Genomic DNA, 24,670 nt, shown 5'->3' with positions numbered 1-24,670 from the left:
GCAAAGCAGAGAGACTCCCAGGAAGGTAACATTTCTCTGAAATACAGGTTTACCTTCTACTTTCAAAAAGCTGGGGGTAATGATGGGGGAGGTGGGTTGGTGGCTAAGTCAGGCAGTGTCTCAAGCCAATCTCGTCAGCAGTTCTTCACTGAAAATAGAGACTCAGAGTGGAAGAACAAGGGACCCCACAAAGATGCGGGCTGGGAGTGGACGGCAGAGGGGCTGCGGGCTTCGACCAGAAGATCCTCGGGGTCTGGTGAGCGAGTGATGGGGGAAGAGGCAGCAGAAGCCTCGATGGGAGGCGGTGGTGGAAGACGATGTGGACCACACACTGGGACGGCAGGGAACGTGGGGCGCCCACCGGGTCCTGAAGGGCACCAGAATGTGATTCACTGTGCTGACGCTCGGTGTTCTTAACTCGGAGTGAGCCCTCTGTGCCTGCTGCACCCCTCCTCCCCCCCTCAGCTTCGTGCAGCACAGGAGGCTCCACAGAGCCATTTCCATCTTCCAGAACCAGCTGACCAACCGAGAGGCTTAGATGAAGCCTTTGCTCTTGCCCATAAAAAAACAGCTTAGATATTTGCCCAGCTGACCTGTGTGTTATTAGTGACTAAGCAGCTAATTTCAGGGGCAAATTTAGATACCCTCAGTGTCCCTAAAATAAACTGATGGGGGAATAAACTGATACGATCCTTGCAAAGGGCCACCCCCTGGAATTGGCTGCATCGGGCTGTAAGTTGGATGCACAGTTCTCAGCACCCACTTCTCTTGAACACGCGACTCTGTGGTGTCTGTGCGAAGGAAATGCTCCGCCGTGTGACCGTGCTGACAACCAGCCTCCAACTTCCCCACCCGTAGAGCCCGGCAGCTGGGCAGCGGCCCAGGCCGGTGTTGCACAGGTGAGCAGGAGAGAGGGAACACACGTTTGCTAGGAGGGTGGACAGGAAATCGTTTATCTAAATAGAATAGAAATGAACAAAAACCTTTTAAAACAATCACAAAATTTACAAATAAATTGGTACAAAATAAATAGGAGCGACTGTAAATCTACAACATCATTCGAATTATAAAATGCACTCATTATGACAATCAGCTTGTGAAACCTATACATGTCACTTGTGCTTTAGGTTTCTGTGCACAGCTCAGAATACTGTGTTCAGAAGACTCCGCTGCTGAAAAGCATCGAATGTACACTATGATACAGTGAGTGAAGGCTAAGGAGGATGAGAATCAGACACAAAGCAGGGTCTTACTGCAGGCCAAGGCAATGTTGGCACTGGGCCTCACAACCGAGAAAAGGCATGTTAGAAGCCCAGAACGGGCAGGCAGCTTCCATGGTCCAGAGAGATGGATTCTGTAATCCAAGGGCGGGAATGGGGGTTGGGCCATGACTGTCGCAGGGCTGGGTGGGGGGTGGGGGTGAAGAAGGAGGCTCTGGTTTCACGGCCACGCTGCGCCACCACGGAGGGAACAGAGCCGGTCCCGGGAAGCCACCTCCGAAGTACTTCACGGAGGTACTTGGGAGGCCCTGCCACGGCTGGGACACCCGTCTCCATCCTCATCCCAAACACTGGTCATCAGGAATAGAGGTGGTCCCAATAAAAGGGGCGGGGGACTCGAGGACCACTGTAAGAGCAGCAACCTGTTCAAGAAAAAAACGGAAAGTCGGTGCCTCCTCACCCACTTGAAGGGACAACAGAACCCTAGGCGCCATGGATGGGGGGCTCCGGGACAGATCTCATCTTAGTCACAGACAACGTACTAACAGTAGAGGCATATGTACATTAATAAATAATAATATAAAATAAAGCATATACATTTGTAGATTTAAAGGACTCCAGAAACAAGGAAGGTCAATGGACCGAAGCACTCGACCTTCTCGGCAGACCACAGACACGGGAGCCATGAGTCAGAAGCTGGGCGGGGGCTCCCCGGGGAGGGGGGTCCTGAGGCCCTGCTCCTCCCCACTCCTTTCTGCTCTGGAAGCCTGAGACCAGCTGTTTCTATTGAAGGGGCCCAGGCCACGACACAACGGCCCCCAAGCCCCAGCAGGTCCGTTTTCTAGTTCTGTCCAGGCTGAATCTGAAGAGGAGCCTGGCCCCAGAAGAACCACTTTCTGAGTGAATCCACGTCAGTCGGATGTGGGTGGGCAAATGCCAGAAGAGAACCCTGCCAACTGAGGATACTCCCTGTCGTTCTTCCAATTTGTTCATGTTTAATACACCCCTGGGGATTCAAACTCAAAAACGTACTCACTCAAGTCTTACAGGACGTGTCGGCTCTGTACACATAGGAACCTTGGCGTATAAACTCCTAGAACTTCACTCTCTTGCCACCAGAACCTTCATTTCCATGTTGCTTCAAGCCTGGCATTTCCCATCACAAGATACTAGAGACGGTTCCAGTGAGACGATGTCAGTGGCCCCACTGAGAGGAAGCTTACTTGCACTGAGCCAGCCACAAAGGTCTAAGAAGCAAAGAAGGTCCCCAAGCCAAGCCGGTGGGAGGGGAGCTGCTCCAAGCTCTGCAGCTGCTGTGAACTGCCACCTCCTCCCTCCCGTCCCCAGGGCTGACCAGAGGGAAGAGGAGCGAGAGAGTGTTCACTGCAGAAGGAAAAGCCTGTGAGTCCTAGAGGATGAAGGTTCGAGGGATGTTAACGTCAGCAAGGGATCCTGGGTGCACCCCTCACCCTCAAAAGGAGACAAATGAACCTCAGCTTGGACTTCTCTGAACTGTCCTCTCTCCTGTCAGCCCTCTTGAATACAAAAGTATGGAGAGATCAAGATTTGCAAATAGCCCTGAGGTATAGGAATTCACTGAGTAGGTTGCTCACTGATAAATTTGCATTGGAAAAGTTTCTGAATCCCCAAGTCACCTTCATATTGAACTCTCTAAGCCGCTCCTAATTCTGGGCCAGCCTGCAACTCACCCAGATGCCCTTGCTGGACTGAAGCACCACTAGCCTGGAACACAAGAGGGGAATGAAACCTGGCCCAAGGCAAGAGCCTATGTCCTCCGCAGGAAAGCACAGGAGGGAGTCTCTGCACCCTGCACTGCCAGCTCAGCCTTGGCGCGCTCAGCCCCTGCAGAGAAGCATGGCTCTGGAATCGAAGCCGAAGGGTTGCTCCTTCTGCCCATGCCACCAGTGAGCTTGGGTCACGTGGTGTGCACCCAGCCAACACCCCCACCACCCGCCCCACCCGCCTCCTGAGATCCCAGGGAGCAAGGTGAGCACTTTCCTGAGCCAGCCCAGGTGTTCTCTGCCCGAGGTCACCCTGGGGAGCAGTGAAGGAACCTCGGTCTCCTGGCCCAGGAAAGGCGAAGAGGGCCACAGGTCCCTGGCTGCTGGTTTTCGGAAGAGGACAGGGCTGGGTTTCGTTTCTGACCAACCAGGACACAGGCTCGTCAGTCCCAGCCTACTTAGGTCTGCTGCTGGGCCTGAGGGAACTAACTTAAGGGCAGGTCCCAGCTTAGTCCAAGTGCCTGTTGCTTCATTTTCTGGGGGAAGATGCAGTTCTACTTGTATCTACCACTATTCCCCTAGACTTGAAGAAGCTGATCCTTTAGTTGTATGGTCCTGGGGGCAGCACAGGAAAATGCATTCACAGTAAATGTTTCATAGTAATAGTGTGGAGTCCTGCATTCAGCAGTTGTGCACAATCTCCTTGAAATAACAGTAGAAAATGGCAAGATACCCGACGCTCTGCGCCCTCCCACGAGGAGAAGCCAACTACGTCAGCATGGGCACCGCACTGCCTGCAGGAGGTGAGGCGGGGAGGGAGGGGAGCACAGAGTCAGACAGGGCACCGCTTCAAAGTCCAACTCCGTAAGAATCAAGGCCAAGGCTTAAGCTAGTATATTAGCACCCAATATCCAGAAACAAATCTTAAGGATTTGTTTTCCTAAGAGTTTAAATACATGGTTTTGGACTTGCCTGACGAATATAAAACAGAAACACAGGGAGACAACCTCTAAGGCAGTAGGGAAAAGCCACTCCCACTTAGAAAGAGAAGCAGACAGTCCTGGGAACACTTGGACACTAGGAACCCAGTTCCAGGTGGGACCTTTGGGACACCAGAGCGGCTGTTCAGGAATGGGAGAGGTTCCACAGCAGCGCCACGGAGGCCATGGGGAGGGAGGCCCTGGATCTGACAACAGGGGTCCAGCAGAGTTCAGGACGCCAGGACCTGCATCTGCCACGCAGCCCCTCCCCTCACCGCTTCGGAAGCCAGCGGCCCCAGGAGAGGACCGTCGACGGCGATGCTAAGGACTGGCGGCGGCGTACCGAGACCCGGACTATGTGATGGTCTTTCTCCGACTCCCATTCGTAGACAGGAATTGCATAGACCTTCTGAGCCAAAACCCTTCTCCTGTTGCCAGAGAAGCCATGAGCCAGCGTTTCTCCTTCAACAGCCTGAAGTTGGTTTCCAGAGGGAAGGTGGGGCCCGGACAAGAAATCCAGTTGCTCAGACACTTATTTATGAGCCTCGAGCGTGCCCCAAAGCAGATGTAACTACAGCCCAAGGGTAGCCCTCGTTCCTCTGGGGCAGGACAGGGATTACTTTGTATTCCCTGTTGTTATAAAAGTGTGGATGATCAAAGGTAAAGAGTGGTTTGTAGAAAATACAAACTTGCGAGGCTAGACGTTCATCCTCTGGGACCCCCTCTGCAAAGCCACCCCTGCCAGCTCATTCACAGGGAGGAGAGAAAGCCACCACACCGGGTACTGAGTAGTTAGACGTTCCTCCCTGAAGTCAGGGAGGCGGAGGCTGGACTCCCACTGGGCTTTAGGATTCCGGGGAGGAGCGGCGGTGCTCTGAAAGAGACCTGGCACATTAACTGATTCCAGAGGCTCCCCGGGACAAGGCACCCTGAGACGGGCTTTGTGGAGCAGCAGATGGACCAGGAGAGGCTGACGGGCCAAGGTCCTGAAGGCCAGAGGAGTCTGGGCCTGACTGGCTGTGCTCCACCACACCAAAGGGAAGGCAAGTGCTGACCGGGCCAAGAGAGCGCCACCGCTGTCGGGGGAGAGGTGCCCTCCCCCTGCAAGGCCCAGACTCCACTTCAGGGAATACTCGTTTCTGCACACCCCTCAGATAGCCCCAGTTCCTGCCGTACTGGGGTGCCCTCAGCCAGATGTTGGTTAAGAAACTGAGATTTAAATTCAGAAAGATCTGTGTGTAAAATACCCCCCACCACGGTGCAGGGTTCCACTAATGCCAAGCTGCATGCTGGGGGCTCCATACCATGGGGGCAGCTTGGGTGCCAGCAGCAGGATACTCAGCCCCTTAGGGGCACCCCCGTGACCCTCTCCCATGAGGGGAGGCCAGATGCTGCAGGACTGACAACCCAGAGGAAATCCTCACCAAGCGTGCAATCAACACTGGAGCCACCAAACTGCCTGCCAGAAGGCAAGCCAGCAGGTCACCGGTTACTCCCCAAGCACAGCTCCCACCTCTCAGAGCCATCCCTGAGCGCACACTCCTACCTAGAGGAGGGAGGAGAAAACTGCTGCTTAGCCCCAGGGCTGCCCTCGGTTCAGTGGGACCCCATGGAGACAACGTTCTCCTCTCAGCTAAGGACGGGCTGCAGTGCGCTCTGACATCGCTGCACAGACGCTGTGTTCGGGGTGAATTCACTTCAGTGTACGGATGTTGCCCACGAAACGCACGTGTCCCTTGGGCTAATACTTAAAACACAGGTGAGATAGTTGAGAATTCAGACATGAATTTGTCTAATCGTGATGCATCAGGTATTGAAATAAGGCAGAGACACACAAGAAACGGCCACAACGCACATTTGGTTTCTGAATCCCTGTCTGGGGCCGCGCTGACCTAGCTATACAGGCGGCCTCTCAGGGTGGCATGGGCGCATCAGAAGCGGGAGGCACAGAGGTCCTCGGGCAGAGGACACAGCCACCACGGGGCCTCACAGGCCCAGGGACACAGGAGGAGGGACAGCTGACTCCGTAGAAAGAGGGGCAGGGGCTGGCAGCTCCCAAAGTTCCCTCCTTCAAACACGGGTTCAGGGAAGTCTCCTCAGCGTGGAGCACAGAGCACAGCTGGAAGGCCCAGCTCCTTTTCTGACAATGACGCACAGCCCGGTGGGAAGGGGAAGAGCTTGAACTCCACACCCTGTGTTTACTCCAAAGCCCCGGGGAAGATTTCCATTTGGCATCTGTGTAGCAGCATCGCGGGTTAACAAGAGCGGGTGGGGAGGTGGGCGGCGCTCTGTGAGCTGCTGGCGCAGGGGGCAGGGCTTGGCTGCGCCGGAGATCCCCGGCTGCAGGAGTGTAGGGGAGGAAGCCACCTTGCCTCTTGCCAATGATAAACCATGGGTTTAAAATTCATTAACATTCATTTTGGTGATAAAACTTCCTTAAGAGTGGGAGCACAATCACATTCCAAGCAAATTTAAACCTTTCTGAGGGTAAGGGACACAGTTAAACATTGACTTAAAACAACACTGAGCTCAGAGTGGCGATGGCAGGTCCCTGTAGAGGCGCCACCCGCAATGTCACAGACTGGGCCGGTCGGCATCAGCGAGGTCCTCTTCATTCATCCTTCAGGTTCGACAGCGACAGCCACTGGGCCGCAGAGGAAGGGGCCCCTCGCTGGGAGGGCCCACGGAAGGCAACTGGAGGGGCAAGTCCATCCTAGCGGGTCACATCATGGGGTCACTGCAGAGTTCAGGCAGGACAACTTGAAACTCTGCAAAGACACTTTTAAAAACGTGATCTCTTGGAAAAAATAAACCCCAACAATTTTCAACGTCATGCAAATCAAGGAAGGAGGAGAGTGAATAATAAAAAGGTACAGCTGAAAAAATAAACATGATTCTATCTGGGCGGAAGAAGTTCATCTCCAAAATGGCGAAGGCCACACCCTCGCTGCCGATTTCCAGCTCCAGGGCCCCCTCCTGCCCTCACGACCTCCTCTGCTGCTTCCGGGAAGGGGACAAAGTCTTTGGTCTCAGGAGGCGCAGGACGCAGCATGGCACGCAAGCTCACGCTAATGGGGTTCGCGGTCCGACGGAGGCGGCGGGGCGGGCGCTAGATGGCGCCCTCGCTGTGGAGGCTGTGGTTGGCCTTGGCGTGCGTCACGCAGTTCTGTTCGTTGAGCAGGTTGGCCGTCTCGTCTGGCAACCCGTCGTGCAGCTCCGTAAGAGTCAATTCGATTTTAGTGTTTTCACTGTCTGACGACTGAGGGGTTTTGTCCATCCGGGATGCCATCAAGGCATTTTGGTATTGCTGTCTTGAGATCTGGGGCCGGAAGATGGCACAGAACACAAACCGAGAGAAGGCTTAGTCTGGGGTCCCCCGTCCGGGTAGCGCATCGTCACACCTTAAATCCCCCGAACGGCCCCGAGTCGTTTCTCCAGGAGAGAACGAACTGCGCCACCTTTTAAAGTGCAAGTCCACTCTGGTGAACAAGTCAGTTTTTACTGATATAAGCCATTTCCGATTTTTGTCTCAAAATTTCAGAGACTAGGAAGTGGAACTAGGCTTCCATCAGCTAAAGCTGGCTCGTTCTCCAAAAGACGTCTTTATTTCAGACTAAGAAAAGAACCTTGTCTCCAGGGCAGAAGGCAAGTGGAAGGCTCTATCCATCCCACCCTGGCCAGCCTGCCTTCAGCCCTTTCCGGGCCAACGCAAGCCGCTGGAGGCCCGCGCTCCTGAAGACTCCTTGAAAAAGGCCGATTCCTTTTCTTCCAATCTCCGCCTCTCATTCCCTGAAAGAGCCACCTCTGACTTGGCTGGCAGCTCATCTGACAGAGCCAAGGAGATACAAGTGGTTCCCCACCTGCATCTTGGGCGCAGTGGCTAGAGGCAGGGCCCCACAAAATGCCGAGGGGAAGCTCAGTGGAGGGGCCGGGGAGCCAGCCGGCTGGCTGCGGGTTCGACCCGAACCGCCGGGCCCTGCAGCAGCTCGCCCCGCTCTTACCTTGACAAACTGGAGATCAGAGAGGGCGCGCACGGAGTAGTCCGGGATGTAGACTTGAAGGAACGAGGAGTTGAGCTGGTTGTTGCTGCTCCCCAGTGTCGGCGTGATCGCGTCAATCCGGTCACTTCGGCTGAGGGAGTCTGAGTGATTCAAGCCGCATGGGCGCGGCGGCGACTTGTTTTCACCTGGAGACGGAGGGGGAAAGAATGAAAAAACCCAACCACCTTCTAAGGGAGGTAGATATACCCAAAAAAGGCAGCTTTTTATTTTCCAAATAATAAGGAAGTAGCAATTAATCAAGTTCTATCAACTGCTGCCAGACCCCTCAGCCCCACGCTAGCCACAGGAGCCCCGCAGAGCAGCCCTGGCTGCCCCAGGGCCCCGCCTCCGCTCGGGTCAGCGCTCAGCCCGGGATGCGCAGGCGCAGACCCTGCGGCCTCACAGGACCTCACACCTACGTCAGGAGCAGCGCCAAACGCTGTGAAACTACAGACCAGGGGGAGGCGCGGCCCAGGCGCAGAAGTCCTTGCCACAAGACGTGCGCTGTGGGAAGGTGGCACTTCATTCATTTGTCAGAAGCCAAATCAAAAAGACTCTTGAGGGTGTCCATCAATCAGTACATGTTTTAAAAGGATCAGAACAGTTCTACCTGCTCATACCCGACCTCCCAGCCAAGCTTATGGTCTCCGTCTCCAACTCCAATACACCCGCCCTTGGGCAGCTCGGGGATGTCTCGACCTTAGCAGACACCAACTCCTTGCACAGAAATTCAGATGAATCCGCGTGATGCTGCTCCAGCAGGCCAGTTCACCACAACGTCTAATATAAACCTACTTCAAAATAAGAACCCTTCCCCTGCCATCTGTGGTTTTCCAATCAAATCTCCACACTATTACCCAGGCGCCCACACCGGGCAGGTCCTGAACCACGTCACAGGAATGGACCGATTCTCCATGCAATGTGTCCCCAACAGATACTCCTGCAGAGGAGCTGACCCTCGGCTGGTCCCACCCTTCAACTGCTGGAAAATTCTATACCATGCCCATCAAAAACTGCCTCCCCAACTTCAAATGACCTCCACTCTGGGAGCTAACTTTTATTCAAAATGGCCCTTAAAAGTTCGAAGATAGTATGTTCTCCTTAAGCCTCTTCTTCTCCAAGTGAAACATTTCAACGGTCCTTCACCTCAAGTGCTTCACCACCACCCTTCACCCTGTCCTGACCGCCGTCCAAGATTTCATCCATAAATGTCCCTCGTAACACGTGGCACCCAGAACAAAACATGGGAAACACTGAAGGAACGTCAAAGGAAGCCTTCACTTCCTGCCAAAATTCCCATGTCACAGCTTTCCCGAGTTTCATATCATGAACCAATCTCCTACTGTTAGGTCAAAGTTAAACCCAAAGTGGCAGTTCCTCTTGCTGCTTCCACCTCTCCTCTAAGAGAACAGGGCACATCAACAACCCATCCCGTTACCCCATTTGGCAGAACGAACTTCCACCAGGTGTCCCGACTCTGCCAAGCCCCAGGCTCCTTTCCTGTAAAAGGCAGACAGACACTGGCAGCACCTACCTCCTGTGGTCTGACGAGGGTTCCCAATGAGATAATGTGCACAGTGCTCAGCATAGCGTTCGACTCCAGTTAAGTACCGATAAACAAGCATGGTTAACAATTCCTCCCCCGTGCGCTTCCTGCCAGACCTCTCCCCTACACGCCTGGCCTCGCCAGCAAGCCTTTTCCACACCTGGTGTGACCTCACCCTGGCTGACAACCCAACAGTTCTTAGAAACGAGGGATGCCCCTGTATCACCGAGCCTTAGCCCCAAAGCACATCACCATTTCTGCAGACACCTTCGAAATGGTGTTCACTGCCGTGTTCCAGTGTAAAGGTTACAACAATGAAACATTCAGAGGGCACTCTGCTTACTGGTCAGACCCCGTGTGTTCCCAGGCAGACAGGTGTCTGAGGCCTGAGGCCATGAGTGAGCCTCCTGGTGTTCTCTCCTGAGGAGGGTCCCAGGCACTGTCTCTGGTCTTCCAACGCACCCAGACTCACAGTCCGCTCCCTCTCAACCCACCGCCTCCACTTGTGTGAGATGGGCCGTCTCCTTTGCCAGGAACCCAGTGCCCAGCCTCGCAGCTGTCTGGAGAAGCCGACCCCGTTTCCAGGGGCCCCTCTGCAGCTGGACAAGCGCCCAGCCTGGTCAGCCTCTCACCAACACCCGACGAGATGTGTGTGCGTGTTCACTCGAAGGAGAATCAGGACTGTAAATGGCCTCCCTCCAGTTCAGGACGTGTTTTGTTGCCAAATTTATGTGCCAAAATTTTAGACAATTATCAAAACACCTTCCACTTTTAATTCCTCTTTATGCCTTCTCAGAATTATTTTCCTTCTGCTTTTTGTCTTGGTGTTTTTTAATTCATCCTACCCAGTAATCCTGTCTTTTTGCGAGTGCGCTAAAAGGATACAATCAAGAAACATTCCCAGCCTCTTCCCTGGGAACTATAAGGCACCTTTTAGAAAAGCTGAAAATCACTGGTTTAATTCAACCCCCATTTGTTAGGTACAATATTAGGGTAACGCCAGCATCCCCAAAGGCCTGGACCCGCAAAACATACTTTTCTGTTACCACATCAGAAGGAGTGGGCAGAGCTAAGAAAGCTCTTAGGTTTTATGGGAAACATAAAAAACAAATGACATTTCCGTGAGCTTCAGCCAAAAGTCACTCAACTTCAGCTTCTGTGACATTTTAAAGAGGTGGCAGATGCCAGCAAATAAAATGGGGAGAAAACAATAAAAACACATGCATAAATATATGTATGTATACTTATGTGTGTACATGCATATGTGCACATGTATGTGTATGTATGTAAGTCTGCCAATTGGTTTGATTCAAATAGCTTTAGGAATGGTATCTTACCCCCAAACACCCCAAACTTTTCAGAGCAAAGATTTGAGAGAACACTAGTTTTTCTAAGACAAGTATTGCTTCCTGTACCAAGTAGCAGCATTTTAGAATTTCGCTGAAACTGGCTTATGAAACAAATTTCATCACTCACATTTTTAAAATTTAAGCTGCATGGAACAAAATAAATACAGAAGAGTTGTACTATCAAATAGGAAAGCCAACAACTTTAATTAAAGAAAGATTAAATCTTTGCCTTTATTTTTAGGAGCTGGACATATCAGCCAGGCACAACCGACTCGCCTGCAGGGCAGTGACCAGCAGCTGGTTAGGAATGTGCATGGTGCTGATTTCAGAAGAAAGGGGAGGAGACTGGAGAAGCGGGGCCACCTGCCTGATGGAGGCAGAAATGCGTGTACCCTGTTCACATGGATGCTGGGAGGACCGAAGAGACAGCAATGCTGTGGCTTCCCCCCAAAATTTCCCAGTCCTTCCAGCTTTCAGCTGTGCATGCTCTGCAGAAGCACCCTTGGGTTTTGAGGTCCTTGGGGCCTCAGCCTCCGCACACTGTGACTTTGCTGAGGTCAGAGAAAGAACCAAGAGCAGCCGCCTTTCACTGCCCTGAAAACCCAAGGTCAGCATCACTCTCCCTTCCCGTGGTTCATTGCTGTTTGTGCTCCAAGATTTCCCGCCCGCATCCCCAGCCCCTTCTGCATCTGCCATGGGCTTACACTTTCCTGGCTAGCTCACTACCAAGCCACAGAAACGTGGAGTTCCAGAGCTTACAGGAAAACTGAAGGAGGTTTTTGAGGGGGTCCAGGGAGGCAATCAGAAGAATTATGAAAAGGAAACATGCAGAATTACCTGAAGAACCTGCTGCTAACAACTCTGTTCTGCTGACAACAAAGGTACGAGACAGGGACAAAGGAACTGAAAAACGGAGAAAAACAGGGTGAGACCGTATTGAAAGGCGAGAAGGAGCTCTGCAATCGGGGGCAGGAGCGGACACCAGTGAGCCATCAGTTCCAGAAACACAAGGCCCACATGACGTTATGTTAAAGACAAACAGCAACGACAGAGCAGCTGCTTTCCAGGAGGAGGGATACGGGGAGGCTGGAGTCCCAGTCACATGCTTCTTTACTAACCTAGAAATTTCTTAAGCCGTTCATGCCCAGTTGGTTTATAGCTCGAAACATGCTCGTCTTAAGGACGTAAATCACAACCAGCTGCGCAAAAGGGGAGCTCAATCACCCAGCGGGCTGAGAGCAGGACCCAATCCGCTGTGCCAGCACCCAGCACTCACTCACAGCCCCGCCTACAGCATCCCTATCTGCAGCAAGCAATTAGTCATTCGATTCATTTACATCCTTAATTAGTCTGGCTGCAACTTTGACCTGATGCTTTGAATTGCTTAGGAATACTTTGAAATTTCAAAGTGTTACAGGCAAGTAAATAAAGATCATCATACACAGATTTCCTGGGAACAGCCAGAACAAAGGCATCCTTCTCGCTGCTTCCTCAGACGTCAGACGGGAGCTGTAGTCCAGCCGACTGAAAAATCCAGCCAAAGTCACCCTACTGGGCAGAGTCCTATTTTCTGGGCAGGTTTATTAATTAATCAATTAATTAATTATTATTAGAGAGAGAGTTGTTGTTCCACTTACTCATGCATTAATTAGTTGATTCTTGTATGTGCCCTAATTGGAAATGGAACCTGCAACCTTGGTGCATCAGGGCGATGCCACAGCCAACTGAGCTGCCTGACCAGGGCCGAGTTGTTTTGTAATTGAGGTATAACGGATACATAACTGGGCAAATCTTGATTACAAATTACTGTAGGATTTTTCTAGGCAATCAAAATTCATAGAAATATTATTTTGAGATCTACTGTACTAATGGTGTCTCTCATTGAACATACAACATCCCAAATCTGAATTGTGAAGTCAAGTAAAATACTGGACTTCACAATAAGATGCTATTAACAAAATTTCTTTCCTCTCTGTCATTTCCAAACTGGGCGGACAGGCTCCTTCCGCCCACACCCCGGATTTCTGCACAGAAGGCTTGCTGCCCAGTCCTCTCTGAACAGGACTCACCCCCGCCTGCATCCGAAGTTCAGTGTGCACTGGGCCGGCATGGGCTTCAGAACCAGCAATCAGCACAAACGTACAATTCGCTCTCCCAGCTTTCTTTTCAAAACCACTTTATAGATCTGATTCTGCTCTCCTGGGGTAATATGAGGTTGGTTCCCCCAAACAGTCACAATCTCTCCACCTGCTACACCAACATTTCCTCTTAAGCTGTAAAGGTCACACTTGTGCACATTCTATTCTTTTAACAATCGCACAGGTTAATCTTATTACATCCTCTTAATAATGAGGAAGCCAAGGGCCTTTCTCAAAGGCAGGCAAGTGTATATGCTGGAACTGAGGCCGTGACTCAGGCCTTCGCCTGGTTAAGAACCTCCGTGTCCCCTCACAAGCAGTGAAAACGGAAGGTCACCTTCAAGTTCACAGCAGACACCGACTGTTAAGTGGGGCTGGACAGGGTTCTGTTCACACTGGGTGTTAGTCAGCAGTTGACAGTGGGGACACTGGCCCATGTGACTCGGAAACCTGCCCCAGGGATAGTGGGAAGATGCACCTGGGGCAGGGGAGGTTTGGAAGTACGAGAGACTTCCTGACGTTCCCCTGGCTTTCTAACTGTAACAGCTTGGTGCCTGAGACATCATGTGGCATGGTGGGTGAGGACCGACATCACGAAAGCAGCCTTGTCTGGAAGTACCCCTCCCCTTTTGATACTGATTTTCAGAAGTGACTTCTTTAGGACGTTTTTTTTAGCACAGCATGTCATTTGACTTTTTGGCCACAAGGTGGCACTACAGCACCTCTGTTTACCAGCCCGCCCTGGTCTAGCCTGCAGAAGGTACCAAGCTAGCGCGCACACACCGCCCAGCAAGCAATGTCAGGAGGGGCCCCATTCAGGTCCCATCCCAGAGGGGAGCCGGGTGGGTGTCTGTGTCCACGTTCCTACCAGGACAGCCACCGCCTGCGGCCACTCAGAGCACTGAGTTAACACTCACGGCACAGCCACCCCCAGCTGGCTGACTCAACTGGCCAGCTCTCTAGATAAGAAGAGCTGGATAGAAGCAATAAATACATGTTAACTACCCCATTCATCCTCAGGAAAATGCAAATTTAAAGACCTCCAGGATAGTTAACATTTAAATGACTCAACAACAGCACGTGGTGGGTGGGGAGCCTGGGGGGGGGTGCCCCCTCAGTACAGCTGAGTGTGAACTGCTACAGCCCGAGGGAAAAGAGCTGGGGCAGAAGCTGCTGAAGCTAAAGATGCCTTCACACCCCGTGACCCTGTACTCCCACTCCTGAACACAGACTGGACAGGACTGCACGCACGTCCACCAAGGGACAAGAGTGTCCACAGCTACACGCTCCACAGTAGCCCCAAACAGGAAACTACCGCCACGCCCACCAGCAATGACCAGAGTAAATGCATCCGTGCACACTCACACAGCAGGACACTGCACAGCAATAAGAAGTGGAGTGTAAGCTCCCTGGCAATACAGAGGAATGTGACTGGGTGAAAGCGGCCAGACCCAATAAAATACATCCTGTATAATTCCATTGACATGAAGTTCAAGAACAGGCAACACTAGTCTAAGCTCAGAAGTCAAGACAGTGGTTAATTCTGGGAGACAGTGCTAGCAGGCAGTGTGGTGGTGGCAGAGGGCCCCGTGGGGTCATGAGGCTCTGTGTCTGATCTAGGGCTGTGTTTCCACAGGTCTGTGAAAAGTCACAGAAGTACATACACTTGTGCTTTGTACGGGTTTTTTGTATGATGAGCAACTTCGGTAAGTTCAGGAAGTAAATACTACAGGGTTAGCTGGCAGGGAAAGAATGGCGACTATAGAAAGGCACTATTTCCTAACAGAGGCCAGTCCCTCCCAGGCTGAAGAAAACTCACCTGGCGAGGCTGTGAGGGCCATCACACCGTAGTATGAAAAAGCGCTGGCTTCAAACTTCATACCTTCTTTCCCAGCTTCTACTTCCACTTTCCCCTGTGAGAAGAAAAGCAGGGCACTTTCAGTCCAAACACAGGCACCAGTTTGCAAGCCCTAGGCAAGATTCTGTCCTGCCCAGGTTTTCTCCGAATTCCTTTCCCAGCAAGCCCAAGGGAGGCAGGCCTCTGACTACCTTTCCCAGTCAGAGGAGAGGGCGCATTCGACGTAAACAGGAAAACTAGACTCAGCCCTGGCTGGTGTGGCTCAGTAGACTGAGTGCTGGCCAGTGAACTGAAGGGTCACTGGGTTGATTTCCAGTCAGGACAGGTGCCTGGGTTGTGGGCCAGGTCCCCCGTTGGGGGGTGTGCAAACAGGCAATCAATTGATGTATTTCTTGCACATTGATGTTTCTCTTTTCCCTCCCTTCCCCTCTCTCTAAAAATAAATAAATAAAATCTTAAAAAAAAAAAAGAGCTACCACTGCAGATATTTTAAAACAAGAGCAAACTAGATTTGGCTAGGGACACGGAGACGACAGTAACAGTGTGATGCTGAATTTCTCTGGGCCACTTGCCACCACCACCCCCCTCCCGCCACATCCTTAGTGTGAGGCTTCTTCAGGGGCCGTCCCAGCGATACAGAGACGATGTCGTGCTCCATCAGTGGGACAAACTGTGAAGACGCTCAATGACAGTCACCCAGGCTGTCCTGTAGGAGGCCGCCTGAGCAGTCAGGGTCAAGGGTCAACGTGGTTTGTGGCCACAGACAGACAGGACAAAACTGGCTCCCAGGGCGGAGCTCTTGTCTCACCGGCAGGTCCCCTAACCCACGGAGCAGACAACCTTCAGGCCAACCCCTGGCCACCCAGACTCCCCAGAGGCACTGCGACGCCCCTGCTACTTTCCCCTCGCCCCCCACTGTCTTGGAAAAGCATCTTAAGAAAGTCTCCTTCCACAGGGACAGAACCTCTCCTAAGGTTTTCCCTTTCCTCCCTTTCCATAACAACTTGTCCACAACCTTTCCTTCACTCTTATCAGTTCCCCGGGACACACTGACTAGGCCTTCCTTACTCATCCCTACAGCTCTAGGGTCCACCACAGTCCCTCCACGGGAGATGTTCAGTGTGTTCTTCTGAGCTACTGCAATGCCCTAATAAGTGAGCTGCACTTCTTGACTTCCAAGCCAAGGGTCAGAACAGCTCTCATTGCCTCTCAGTGACATCTTCACGGCGCATCCTTCATGATCGGCAAACAAAAATTAAGCTACCAGCTGTGGCTGGCGTGGCTCAGGTGGCTGGGCACTATCTTGCACAGTGAAAGGTCACCAGTTTGATTCCCAAGCAGGGCACATGCCTGAGATGCAGGTTTGGTCCCCAGTCGGGGTGTGTTCAAGAGGCAACAGACTGATGTTTCTTGCTCACATCAGTGTTTCTCTCCCTTCGTCCTTCCCTTCCCCTCTCTCTAAAAATAAATAAATTCTTTAAAAAAATTTAAGCTACTTTTACTGAAGTCAAGGAACTGTGCGAATGTATCAGTGCTTTGACTGGCCCATCTAGCGCTCACGGCTCTCTGAAGCAGGCACTGCGAAGCCCTCCCACAGGGGTGAGCTCAGAAGGACTAAGCCACCACAGGACAGGCTCCGAACCAAGATGCCATGCTGTGCCACCAAGGCAAACGCTATTACTGTGACCACTCCCGATTATTCTACACTGAATTCCAAATTGTGGCAGACTTCCCTCAAATCACTTCAGAAAACGTTGTCTCTTTTAGGTTTTCCTTCACTCAATGGGTATATTAGTTTTACCAATCCCCAAATTCTTTTGCTACGAGAAAAGAAGTAAAAACTTCACCCATAAGTAAAATCAACCTGCACATAAGTGCTGAACACCCAGCTGTGCAGGGTCCTCGAGCAGATGCTGTGGGAAGACACTCCTTGCCCGTAAGAGCTTACACTCCAGGAGGGAGGCAAAACCCCATGAAAATCAATGACACAAACCAGTAAAGTTCCACATGAGGAAAAAGACAGTAAGAATATAAAGAAATCTGAGTAAAGGCCCTGGCTGGTGTGGTTCAGTGGCTGAGTGCCATCTTGAAAACCAAAGGGTCGCTGGTTTGATTCCCAGTCAGGGCACATGCCTGGGTTATGGGCCAGGTCCCCAGCAGGGGGCACACAAGGGACCACCACAAACTGATGTTTCTCTCCCACTCTTTCTCCCTCCCTTCCTCTCTCTAAAAAGTAAAATCTTTTTTAAAAATTAAAGAAAAAAAGAATTCAGAGAAAAAAATTACTTCCTCTTCTTATATAAAGACAATTTTATACAGGAAGGCAATGTCTAAGGAAGAGTAGGATCTGACTGAGCCGAGAGAAGGGGGTAGGGTGGAGGAGGGGCAGAGGTGGGTCTGGAAAAGCAGTTTGGAGACCAGGTTAGACTAGGAAGCTCCTTGAATGACACACTAACAGGTCAGGTTCTTGAACAGAGGAATATGGTTTCAGGAAGATCAAGTCTAGCCTTACCCTGGAGTGGTAACCACAGGACTGGAAAAAGATCAGTATGGATAAGGAATCAACACAACTTGGAGAAATCATCGGAGGGGAAGGGAGAGAAGGGGCCTTGATAACCACAACAGAAGTTTGCTCTGAGTAAAGGGGACACGGGACACCCTGCGTGGAGATGGCGAAGCTGGGAAGGGGTGGCACCGTGCTGGGGCCAGGAGGAGAGGACAGATCCCCTTAAAAACACGGCCTTGGGCAGAGCCCACCGGAAAGGCTGCGATGGAGAGTGAGGTCGGGAGGAAGGGTCGGACCTGGAGGTGGAGATCTGAGGGTGGATAAGGGAAGGCACTAAGTGGGGAGAGGACAGGACGGGGCTGCATGCAGCCCGGGACCAAGAGCAGGAGGAGAAACAGAAACCACTAGGGGACCCAAGGACAAAACAGATGAAAGGACAGCCAGACAGCGGAGCTACCACAGAGACTAGGAGAGAGGGAACCCTACACATGGGGCGGGGGGTGTGGGGGTGTCAGAGTCCTGGAGGTGGGGGTCACCGGCACCTCAAAGAGGTGCCCTGAAGAAGCCAGAGTGCAGGGGAACACGGAACAGGCCAGAGAAAGCACAGGTAGCAGGTCCGCAAGGACAGGCAGACGCAGCATCAGGTGAGGGTCGGCCGGGGCACCTGTGGGGTCCATCCAGAGGCAGGGAGGGGAGGAGACGTGCAGGGAGCAGAGGCCGTGGCTGAGGGGGCTGGAGCCAGAGGCTGGGGGGAAGGAGCGGGATGCAGGACCTGCCGAGTGACTGCCCTCAGAGGGGGCAGGTCCCTGGGGGAGGAGCTGCAGGACTGTCTGGTAACCCGAACTTCTAGCAAGAAGCCAGGAGGAAGGCCCAATGGCAACCAAGCCTCAGGACCACTTCTATCTGCACAGAGCTCCGGGTGACCTGGGTCACATGTGTCACAAGTCCCAGGGCCTCCTGTGCCTCGAGTCCTGTGAATGGGCGTCAGTGCATTTTCTTTTTAAAAAAAACGAACAATCAAGTGTCAGAACCAGCAGGGCAGCCGTGACCCCCAAAGAGCCTGCACGGTGGCACCGCCGCCTGGTCTCCCTGTGGGGACGGGCGTCCCTGGGGCACTCAGGACTCCTGCGGTCGGCACCTCTGCCGGGGAAGCAGAGGCACAGAGTCCCATGCTGTGCGCTGGAAACGCCGGGGATTTAAAAAGCAAACGACACCACCACCAGAAAGCAAAACTGGTGTCTGGCTGCTGCTCCCAGGCATCCCGGCTGAGCATGTGAGGCTGGGGGCGGCCTGGCAGCAGGATTTCAGTGCTGTTCCAGGATCCCACCAGGAGGCCCAGCTCCGGACCTTCGTCAGCATGCCGGCAGCGGAGAGCCCAAGCATTAAAAGAGGGGAGGGTGCCGCGCAAAGACCCCAAGTTCTGGATTGGTCTCTGTAGGCGCTCAAGCAGGGGGGCACCCGCCACCTTCCTTCTGGGCTCCAGAACAGTGATTTTCAACCTTTTTCATCTCATGGCACACATACCCTAATCACTAAAATCTGCAGCACACCAAGAAAATATATATACTTTTACCAATCTCACACACACAAAAAAATAGGTATAACTTTGCTTCACTTCCATCAGATGGCTACTGTTGTGTCGGCTGTTAGGATTTTGTTACTTGACAATCGAAGGGAAAAGAGGTTGGTGCCCCTGATGAAATATCAGATATTGCGTGTTTCAGAAATTCTTGTGCAGGCCAGTGGGAAGCCACTCGTCTAGAGCCATCGAGCGACGGGACAGGTGCAGCGGGTGGGCGGTCCCTGGGTTTCTGCATTCCAAGAACTAGGGACACGCACCTCCAGCCTCCATACTGCAGACGGAGGGAGGGCTGCCAAGTTTCTAGTTCATAGAACATATTTTAAGAAACAGAGCTATCTGCTGTTACCATCGCTGCATAAAAGATCAGACATTTTAACCCCAAAATATACAATTTGAAGGTAGCTGACAGGTTTTTAAACTGCATGCACACAGCCGTATGAAGAACTCGCTGCAGCCGTCTTCACATCTCTCGTGAAAAGCTTGTCAAGTATCGGCATTTAGCAACTGCTGCACTAGACTAACTTACTTCGCTTATAAAACTGCAACACATTAAAGGGTGTCTGAGGTTCTTTCTTCACCTCTAAGGCTCCATGATTCTACAGTTCCCACGCTGTCCGGCCCTATGCCCTCCTCCCCAGGAGTGAAGCTTTCCTGGCAGGCAGGCTTTAGAAACACCCAGCAAACACATCTTCCATCCACACGTGTGTCGATGGCTCCCAGTGACCACCTTCAGACAGATCCACCAGGACACAGCGCAGGGGCCACCCCAGGAGAAAATGGCTTGACTGCTCAAAACCAATCAGGTGTCTTCTCAAATAGTAACTTTTTCCGTATAAGGAAGGCACTACATGTCAATTTTACTTTTGAACTATCCACAAGCTTACGCTAGCAAATCACCAAAAAAATCAGGACAGCACAGACAGACTCCGAGGGGAGCGGGGGCGTCACACTGGCCCGCCGGCAGACGAGGAAGAAGGCCTCGCTGTCCCGGGCAAAGCCGGCTTCCTGGGCGACGCTGCCATCACAGCATCCTGCCTTTCTCTGGGGGAAGGTACTAGGAGGGTAACTCTTCTCAGGGTTTCTAAGCACGCACAGGGCACTCTGGTCTCGCATGCACCTGGCCTCAGGGCGGAAGCCCGTGCCGTGCGGGTGGGCACAAACCACCTCGGGTGACCAGCAGAGATGCCATGGGCTCATGGAGACCAAAGGCGTCATCAGATACCATCCACTGAGCGTCTCCTTGGTCTCCTGCTCATTCTTAAGTCTTCTGTTCTGTTTTTAAATCGCCACCACGAAGCACTAGTGGGGCAGGACACCTGCGAGGAAGGAATGGAATGCCAGGGGCACAGGCACCAGGGCACGGGGGTCAGCGCCGACCATCTGTCCCACCAGAGGGGAGGCTCAGCCAGAAGAGGTCTGTCTGTTCGGGGCCTCAGGTGACAGGCACTCACACGTCCCCTAGCAACCTTTTCACCCCGGGGCTTGCAGGTGTAGTCCTGGGACTCTGCCAGTTCGCTTCATACATGTTTAAATGTTTAAAAACTTTGATGGTCAAAAACTAATTTACACGTGTTTTGGACCATCTGGTTGACCATTCTAACCAAGTGAGCCGCCCAGCAGATGTCAGGGCCAGCTGTCATTGGCTTGGGCGTTCCGGTTCACGCGGCAAAGAGGCTGCTCCCGGAATCCCCGTGGCTGGCGAAGCCTCGCCCCTCCCTCAGCTGCGAGCTGGCGAGCACGGCAGCCCCTCCGACTCCGCCCCAGACAGTGCGGGGTCGCTGCTCGCCTTCACCGAGAGCCCGAGTGATTCCTCCGCCCAGTAAGGTGTGAGAGCACTGAGCCGCAGAGACAGGAACAGAGGAAAACTAAACATGTAATAATTCAGTCACACCCAGTGGAGGCCAAATACCAGCACCGTGTGCCGTACAAACATTCGAAACGGCTCCAGCCGAGCAGAGGGCTGGAGGGGGCAGCCGTCACCGGGCACACAGATGCCCGGCCGTGGCGGACGCACACCGGCCTGCACCCGGGCTCCCCGCAGCAGCGCTGGACCGCTGGGGCCTCCCTACCAGCCCAATGCCATCTTCGCATTTGGAATATAATGTTAATTGCAGATTTATTTTGGTTTGTAGTTGTATGTAAGAGTTCTAAGCAAAAGGAGTTTGTGTGAAGTTTTATATTTAAGTAGAATTTTTAAAATTGGGTCCATAGCTCAGACAGTGTGACTCGGTTGGAACATCATCCCTGTAAACCGAAAGGTCACGGGTTCAATTCCCAGTCAGGGCACATACCTAGGTTGCGGGTTCAGTTCCTGGCCAGGCGCATACAAGAGGCAACAAACCAATGCTTCTCTCTCACATCAATGTTTTTCTCTCTATCTGTCTCAAATCCGCAACCCCACCCTTCCCCTCTCTCTAAAATCAATCAGCATGTCCTCGGGTAAGGATAAAAGAAAAATGGGTCAACATTGGGTATCCAAGTAGTATTTTTCTTTAAAATGGGTGTTATTTGTTCTTGACTCAAAATTGAGCATCCACTACTCACTGGGACACAGGCCTCGCAGAACTTAAAAATCCGCGGGAGCTCTGGAACCGAAGGCCGACATTCCTCTCCCGTGGCAAGCCACGCGGTGCTCAGCACTGTCAAGGGCTGTGTGAGCTCTAAGATGCTCCCCCCACCCCCATGGAGAACAGACTTCACTCCCAGGGACAAGTCCCCTGAGTCAGCAGTCTGGGGAAAGAGAGCGCGGAGGGGCACTCGAACAGCAACAACAAATCCAAGGTGTGAAGTCAGCGAGAAAAAGTAACACCGCGGGGAAAAACGGGTTCTGTTCTGCCGGTGACATCATCATCACAGAGACACCCACTCCTTGTGTTCTCCATCATTCTTTATATTCACCTAAGTTCTAATCCAGTCATATGCTATGGAAGAGTTAGCATGCTTTTTATTTGCTTATTTAGACATTTTGCTCCTGAGCTATCATCTGAACACCTCCACGAATCCTTCCAATCCGGCACGTACACTACATATAAAGTCCCCATGACATGGCTGGTTCAGCAGTTCAGAAAACGAGCCACATCTGCATAAATACACACGTGACATGGCTATCCTAGCACAGGTACATATACACAAATGCCTTGTCAAAAATATCTTTCTATTAAAAGATTTACTTGTGAATGGACAGAGATTATGAGGTCATTTTCCATAAAATCTATTTTTTAGATCCATCAGCCAGAAAATAGCTTTCTTATATATGAACGAAGCATTATTGAATCACAACTTCATAAATTTTAACTACATAAAAATCGACAATTGAAAGCCTCATAGTTTCTAATATTACTACTGAAATTCACTATGCCAATCCTCTAAAACTGTCCTGAATAACCATTTTTAGATTGATTTTAGAGACAGAGGAAGGGAGACGTGGGGGTGTGGAGGGAGGGAGGGGGAGGGGAAGAGATGGAGACAGATAGGGAAATTTGTTGTTCCTCTAACTTTGCATTCATTGGTTGATCCTTGTACGCCCCTGACTGGGGACAGACCCTGCAACCTTGACGTATCAGGATGATGCTCTAACCACCTGAGCTGCCTGAGCAGGGACTGAATAACCATTTTTAAATGCAATTCACAGTTTCTCTAGCTTTAAGGAATACTCACATCCAGCTTTTATGAGAAACATAAATACGTTATTCCCTCACTGCAGTAAACAAATTCTCCACAGCCCCCTCAGAGTTTCAATCTAGTCTATTGCCCCTAAAGGAAAACCTCAGCCTTGGGGAAGTGGCTCGGCTGGTCGGAGGGTCATCCCGTACACCAATGGGTTGTGGGCTCGATCCCCAGCTGGGGCACACATGGGAGGCAACCAACTGATGTTTCCCCCCACCACCTCCCCTTCTCTCTAAAATCAATAAACACATCCACGAATGAGGATTAAAAAAAGCGCAATTCAGGGTGGAATGAAACTAAGGTTGGAAGAAGCAGGTACTGAGTTAGCAAACCCCAACAACAGGAACTCCAGACAGCCTGTCCAGAAGTGGCACGTGACCAGGGAACCGCGGACTTGTCTTGGGTCCCTCACTCCCGCTTCCAGACGCCACAGCACTGCCCAAACAAGGGCGTGAGCACAAACCCAACACAGCACCCCCCAGGGCTCCTGACACCCAGGTATCTGACAAGAGTTGCTTTCGAACAAAAAGAACCTTCTTAATTCACTTAGATGATCGGGACCCTGCTGGACTCACACAAAGGTGAGGGCACACAAAGTACTGCACTGGTCACACTCCTATAACGATACCCACAATGGGTATCTTGGACTAACCAAGAAACAGGAGAATGCTTATGGGGCTCGTATTCTTGTGTTGAAATAAACCAAGATTCCCTGTAAAGCCAGTCTTCGATAAAGAGGTACAAGAAGTGGGTGAGACTAGCACTTCATCCACCGTAATGTCCACCTCGGCCTCCATGCCAAGGACGGTGCTCTATTAAGTCAAACTGTGGTGTTATCACAGGGCCTGCTGTTGCCCTGAGCACCAAGGCCCCGAGGCGAGTTCGGACTGGGCGGGCCTTCCCACCACACCCAGGGGGCTGTGTTATGATGAGAAGGAGTTAAGTCATCGTTGCCATGAGAGGCTCTGCTTATGACATCTGTTCCTCTGTAAAACAGTCTGGTTAGTACCCAGGAATAAAAACAATAATAAATGGATTATTTTGGTGGTGTTAAGGGAAGAGATAGAGTAAACTATCCCCAGGAAGCTGAAAAACCAAATCCTAAAGCGGGGGGGGACGGGGTGCGCGGGGAGGAATAAAAGAGGACCCAAGGGACTCAAGAGAATTAAATCTCAAATGCCCTGCCAAGATTTAGACATATACAGGTAACTTCCCCAAAGTCTTCAAGAAGTACCACTGAATTCACCACTCTTCACTTGACTCGGGGCCCCAGCCATCATTAAGTGCCCTTCGGTATTGGAAATTAAAGTGACTAACGGCACTGCTTGACCTTGGAATTACTTTACAGACACAAAACCAGGGAGATGAAGTTCTCCCACTGAGACGGCTACCCCACAAGGCAAGAACGTGAGCCCTGACCCCGCAGCCCCTCAGGACGTGAGGGGCGGGTGCGCGGTGAGATCGCACTACTGAACAGTTCTGCTGACCTGCAAAATGAGAACGAAGTAGTCTACAGGCTTGTTGCGCTGGTAGAGGTAGTATTCTGGGGCTTTCTTGTTCTTCTCGTCAAACTTCAGCTCCTGGATGACATTGGGGTGCTTTAGCAGCCTTAGGAGGATCTTCTCTGACATCTGGGATGGGCTAAATGCTTCTACTTCTACAGATACAAACACAACTTGACATTACACTTCAAATGGGCAGAAAAGGTTCTATTAGTGATTAAAGTGTTCAGATAATAAGAATACTTGGAATCAGAGTGACACGGTATGAATGAGCGAGACTTCCGTTGGGTGAGCCACTGGGGGCAGATTACCTGGGAGAAATCAGAAAAATGCTCAATTTTCGCATTTGTGTCTTTAAAATTCTTCCCCTTCACTGGTTTCCCTCCTCACCAAAACACCCTAATCATCCGACTGACACAAACGGAACCCAACCAGATGCAGGCTCCCTGACCGCCAGGAAGCCCTTCAGCAGCCACAACAGCCTTGGCTGTCTGACCACAGCCAAAGGGAGAAGCGAGGTCAGCAGCGTCTCAGTGGGGTT

At 51.8% G+C, this 24,670-nt stretch overlaps 1 protein-coding gene across 3 annotated transcripts in view; it reads right to left on the bottom strand.

Annotated features, from left to right (window-relative positions):
- Positions 1 to 915: 915 nt before the first annotated feature.
- Positions 916 to 24,670, bottom strand: part of CNNM2 (cyclin and CBS domain divalent metal cation transport mediator 2) — a 137,519-nt gene continuing 113,764 nt past the window's right edge. Inside the window, exons 4-8 of one of the 3 annotated variants that reach the window (XM_045854003.1) lie at positions 24,115 to 24,284; positions 14,835 to 14,928; positions 11,715 to 11,780; positions 7,944 to 8,128; positions 916 to 1,642 (exon numbers count right to left, since the gene is read on the bottom strand). In XM_045854003.1, coding sequence (XP_045709959.1) covers positions 1,559 to 1,642; positions 7,944 to 8,128; positions 11,715 to 11,780; positions 14,835 to 14,928; positions 24,115 to 24,284 — 599 coding nt within the window. In that variant the 3' untranslated portion in view covers positions 916 to 1,558. Of the gene's footprint in view, positions 1,643 to 5,710; positions 7,262 to 7,943; positions 8,129 to 11,714; positions 11,781 to 14,834; positions 14,929 to 24,114; positions 24,285 to 24,670 lie in introns of those variants that run through there. The other 2 variants (XM_045854001.1, XM_045854002.1) reach the window with 2 other exon arrangements.

The sequence above is a fragment of the Phyllostomus hastatus genome, unplaced genomic scaffold, assembly GCF_019186645.2.
Source record: "Phyllostomus hastatus isolate PE091 unplaced genomic scaffold, TTU_PhHast_1.1 phas_scaffold_1066, whole genome shotgun sequence".
Lineage (NCBI taxonomy): Eukaryota > Metazoa > Chordata > Mammalia > Chiroptera > Phyllostomidae > Phyllostomus > Phyllostomus hastatus.
The sequence above is the reverse complement of the archived record's forward strand: the minus strand, read 5'-3'. Positions and strand labels throughout refer to the sequence as shown.